General features: G+C 36.1%; 1 protein-coding gene across 1 annotated transcript; it reads right to left on the bottom strand.

Annotated features, from left to right (window-relative positions):
• Positions 1-1,411: 1,411 nt before the first annotated feature.
• LOC149254729 (uncharacterized) lies at positions 1,412-2,566 on the bottom strand. Its single transcript, XM_089454827.1, has 4 exons — positions 2,433-2,566; positions 2,183-2,323; positions 1,780-1,818; positions 1,412-1,670 (listed from the first exon to the last, which is right to left on the bottom strand). The coding sequence occupies exons 1-3, from the start codon at positions 2,564-2,566 to the stop codon at positions 1,785-1,787; spliced, it is 309 nt and encodes a 102-aa protein (XP_089310953.1). The 3' UTR covers positions 1,412-1,670; positions 1,780-1,784.
• Between the last annotated feature and the right edge of the window lie 2,593 nt (positions 2,567-5,159).

Below are 5,159 nucleotides of genomic sequence, written 5' to 3'. Positions count from 1 at the left end.
AAAGCAAGACAGTTGTCACAAGCAGTGGGAACCAGTTGGCAGGTGCTTGCAGCCTCCTGGACCATTCTTATGTCGCGTGTCCCCGAGTACAAGAGCCAACTCGTCAAGGTCTGGGGGATAAACCACCGAAGGCCATGTCCGTATTAAAACATAATCTCAATGCCAACTTTGTAAACTGTGGAATATAAAATCACAAGATTTGCATATAAGAGTTGTCCGATTCTACGAGCTTAAATCATAACTGCATTTAACATTTCCGTAAGCTATGACGGGTCCTTTCTTGTTTAGCTGTTACACAAATAATAGCAAATCCCTTTCCGATCATTACAATATATGGTCGACCTAATTTCAACCTGGCATATGACTTTATACCGGAACAAAAGACAAAACGAATCGCGTATCTTTTGATTTTATGTGGTATTAGTCACAATAATTAATTGCATTATCTTTGAAATGCAGCTTTAAAATAATCATTGTGGACTAACCGAATGCTTGAAAAGATTTAATCGTTCAAGCTAATTGAAATTGCATCGACTACAGTGTACTGTGTAAGATTGACGTTTTCTTGACTTCTGCGCACGTGGTCAGTAAGGGCTCCCGCAAAGATTACGAGCGAGAAGAAGAAAAGGAAGACGTAGAACCATCAAAATTTACAAATGCCGTGATTTACAAAAACCTTCATTGAAAAGACATAAAGCGAATTACAACACGCGGTTCGATTTTGCGTTCAATGTTTTCATTCACTCGAATCAGTTGAGCAGGTATGTTATAAGCATTTGCCCTGTTCTTTTTACAGGAAACAGACACGTAAAGAAGAGGAGCGGTGACAAAATGACACATATCCCCTCGCTCCTCGACACGTTCAATTGCTCTGCGATAACGGATGGAGCGAGGCACAAAAAACTGCTCAAGCTGAGGTGATTTACTCTGACCGCCTACCGCGAACTGCACTGGATTCTCTACCCCTGTCCAAACAGCAGTATCAGCGAAACCTTAGTGATTTCTTCAACCTTAAGAGGGAGATAGATAAGTGACAGAGAAGCAAACAGCAGTATAGATGCGCATTTGCTGTCATATTATCTGCAGGTCAGTAAACTGGTAACTGCATACCTGTTCAATTAATAAAATTCACAAATTCACAAATTCACTTTGTTTTTTGTTTCTCGCTCTGTTTGTTTTCTAAGTAAACACCAGAATTAGCTGCAATGCATTTCCTGGCAATGCATTTCCTGTCAGAATAAACACATGCAATTAGGAATACGAACCATAATGCGAACTATGAAAATGATAATTAAAGTGTTATAACAGAACAATAAGTGACAAGTGTAGAAGAACAAATCTTCTGTGTTAATTAAGGTCAAAAATATTATGCATAGTAAAACCTAGTTCCTAAACTGAACAGTGAGTCAGACATCGTTCCAAAGGAAATTCCAAGTATGCAAGTTCTGGAATTAAAAAGAAAACATAGATGTTTTCAATTAATAAAAACAAGATAATAAGCACAGTAACTTGACTGTAGCTTGTGATTTCATTCCAATAAAGTTGCTGAGAGCCGATAAGAGCCTTGGAGAAAATCATCCAATTAAAAATAGGCTTCAGAACCCTGTAGATCAGATGCAGGAGTCGCAAGCAAGAATGTAGAGAATTATTTTGAACCCCATGTTTTGTACCTACCAGAAACCCAGAACTATGTGAATTGTAGCAATAATAATATTGCCGCAGTCATTCGATGAAAGGAAACAAAACAACTTGAACCATAACATGTAGGGGCATCATTACCTAAATCATTCGCTGAGATCCTGGGCGCTAATGACAAACCTGGCATTGGAGTTAAGAAAATAGATTAGAAATCGGTGAAAAGAGTTTAGCCAAGACCTTTCCAAAAGAACAGAATGACTGAATAGAAACGTTACTAGCTCAAAAACGCTCACCTGGAATCATGAATATGACCTCGTACACAATAAAATGAATTAATCTACTGCGTTATGATTTTCTATTGCTTTGAATTTTTTCTGTCAATATGTTTTATAGTGAATATTAAATAATCAACGAGAATCGACAGCTATTACGACAAAAAGAATGTGCAGAAAATTCATATACAGATACGTGTTGTTGTATTTAACTGAATTTCCTTATACATGCTTTTCTGTTTCTGCAGTGTGCTTTGGAAAGAGTACTAAACCTGCGGCTAAGAGAAATTAGACGCCTCTGTAGGCGCAAATCTTCAATCAATTTCTGGTTAAGCCTCGCAGTACTTGTCATGGCGAATCCACAGAACAAAATTTCTTCACAGCTCGAAACTGAAAATATGAAGAAAATAAACCTGCACAGCAAAAAATCAACAATATACAGAGATCTCAATGTATGGAATTCATTGAAAAAAATAATAAATTTCCACGTACGAAATTGACGAAGAGACCCTGAGTCCTTACCAGGCAAAGACTTGGAGTCCACTTACAATGCGGCATCTTCGGAGCAGCAGCGTTCCTAACACGGACGAAGATGAACAGAATAGTTTCAATATGAACAGAACAGTTTCAATATTAGTTTGCCACCTGTATGCCATGCATAACCATGGCACTTGTTTTATTTTTTTGTATATCTATGAGATCACGAATTAATGTTAACATTAAAACAACCCGTTGACGGTTAGGCGGAATGCAGCAGGCGTGTAAAACGAATTTAAGCTATGGTCGGGCCTCTTCCGCCTCGGGAAGAGGCCAAATAAGATGGCAAAAGTTAAGTTAGAAACAAAACTTTGGTTATCCGGCACAGCGCCTTAATCCACCGTTTGAAAACTTTGTAATAACCAGCGTATAACAGAGATGGCAGGGGTGAAGTAATGCTAACTAGGGGTCATATCGATTACTATAGTCCCTGCCGGATGCCAGATGGCAGGGACTAATAACCAATTTTCACATGATTATAACCCTTAAGTAATGTTACGAGATATTACGTATATTATTAGTTTTTGTTTACTTGTTTTAATCAAAGTGTTTTTTTAATTTTAATTAAAGTTTAGGGAAATGTTGAATATTTTTATTTTCTCATAAATTCGAAAATAATTTTCTAATTTCTCGATAGATTATTTTTAATTTTCAATTGGTTTATAGAGTTCTGATAAGACATAATTCCTTAATGGAGGGTGATTTATTTTCAGTATTTTTTAGTGTCTGACAAATAATTCTAAAATAAAAGAAAGCTTTCTGATTTTCAATTAATTATGAGGCGTATGAGCTTTTATCGATGTTTTTCTCGACAAGAAATGACGATTCAGCAAGTGGAACTAGAACTTGGTCTACTTAAGGTTCAATTCCAACTGCGTGGATTTATTGCAAGATCGACTTTGGGTTCGAGGGGGAAACTTCACATAGCAAAAGTCTCCATGTGTGACTAAATGCATTTTGAAAAGAAAATATGGAAACGTGTGAGATGTTCATGAAAAGAAAAATCCTTTAGACTTTCTTAAGGTTTCTTCTTCCAAAGCATTGGAGAATATTTCAAAAATAATTAACTAGGACATGCTGACTATGAAATGGTGGGCTTATTGAATTGCATCTTGGTACTGAGACACAACTAACTATGGTGCATATCGATAGCTAAAGGTGTTGTAGAGTGCATATCGATAGCTAAAGGAGTTGGAGCTAACATGTGTTGACTAAAGGCGTTGTAGAGTGTAAGAGGATGTGTGTGCAGCATAAGGAAAACAAACCTCTGCATTCCCAAACCTCCACACTTTTGCATGACAAGGTTGCCTTTACATAAAAAGATGCAAACAAGACCCAATTAACTGATGTTAGAGAAAATAAATGTTGTTAAAATAAATTATGATAATTGACACTGACATTGTTATGCCTCACAAATCTCCATAATTGTGTATAGTGCAGAGATGTAGAGGAATAAACAAGGGGGTGGGGGTAAACAATACAATGTTTGAATGAAACATGACTAACATACAATATCTACAAGATCCACAAATGAGAACCCATCGAAAACCATGAGGAGCTTCAGGTGGTGCAGAAGTAACCCAGTCTTCTCTTGTCATCACTTTGATATATTTTATTTTTGAACCTTCATGGGTGAGAAAGTCTGCAAGACAATTATCTTTCCCAACTTTGTATTCTATATCAAAATCATACCCATCAAGCCACAAGCTCCATTGAAGTATTCTATGATTTCCTTGTTCTAACAACCTTCTATTTGTCAGTTTTCCCTTCATATGCCTTAAATTTGTTCTAACCAGGAAATGACACATTTCAAGAATAATGTGAACCTTTTTATGCCACTTTTGACTGCTAAGATTTCTTTGTGAGATGATGGATACCTTGTCTTTGCATCCTTAAAATTCCTCGATGTATACATACACACTTCTTCCCTCTTAGCATGTTTCTGCAACAATACTCATGCCCATATTTCATCAGATGCATCAATTTCTAAAATGAATTGTAGTTTTGTATTTGGGAGATGTACTTTAGGAAGATTCAATATCTTTTGCTTTATCATCTACACTGCTTTTTTCATATCTTTTGTCCATGGGTTACCTAGCTTCAAATGTTTTTGCAAACATTTAACATCTTTGGCTTGATTTTCATAAAATTGGTGAATGTAATTAAGACTTCCAAGAAATATTTGCAACTGCTTCGTGCCTTGGATTCCATTTGGAAATTCAGTAAAGCTTTCAAGACATGATCTTGGAGTTCAACCTTTCCTTGTGTTAGTATCAAACCAAGATACTCAATCCTTGTTTGGCCAATGATGAATTTAGATTCTGCTTTAGAAAGAACTAGGCCATGATCATAAATCCTCTTATATACAATTGATAAATGTTGTTGATGTTCTCTTACATCCTTTAAGCATACTAACAAATCATCAATATACACAACAACAAATTCTAAATCTCAAAAAATATCTTCCATTCTTTTTTGAAATTCGGAAGGGACATTATTTAGTCCAAAAGGCACAACACACCATTGGTATTGGCCAAATAGAACAACAAAAGTTGTTTTGAAACGATCTGGAGGAGATATCCCAACTTTCCATAAACCACTCTTTAAATCAAATTTACTAAAATTATTATTCTGGCCAATTTTAGCAAATAAGAGCTCTTTATTAGGAAGAGGATACCTGATGGGTAGCATTGCATCATTTACAACCTTATA

This window comes from Pinus tabuliformis, chromosome 7 (assembly GCF_031772625.1).
Source record: "Pinus tabuliformis cultivar Carrire ecotype Pingquan chromosome 7, CPIR1, whole genome shotgun sequence".
In the NCBI taxonomy this organism is placed as follows: domain Eukaryota; kingdom Viridiplantae; phylum Streptophyta; class Pinopsida; order Pinales; family Pinaceae; genus Pinus; species Pinus tabuliformis.
The sequence above is the reverse complement of the archived record's forward strand: the minus strand, read 5'-3'. Positions and strand labels throughout refer to the sequence as shown.

Bases quoted from the DNA above. Each gene is read 5' to 3' on its own strand.
- LOC149254729 (XM_089454827.1), bottom strand. From the start codon at position 2,566: ATGGCATACAGGTGGCAAACTAATATTGAAACTGTTCTGTTCATATTG. The intron at 2,324-2,432 runs GTAAGGACTCAG...TTTGCTGTGCAG, and splicing joins GGACTCCAAGTCTTTGCCTG to GTTTATTTTCTTCATATTTT. The intron at 1,819-2,182 runs GTTTAGTACTCT...CTCCAATGCCAG, and splicing joins CTAATTTCTCTTAGCCGCAG to GTTTGTCATTAGCGCCCAGG.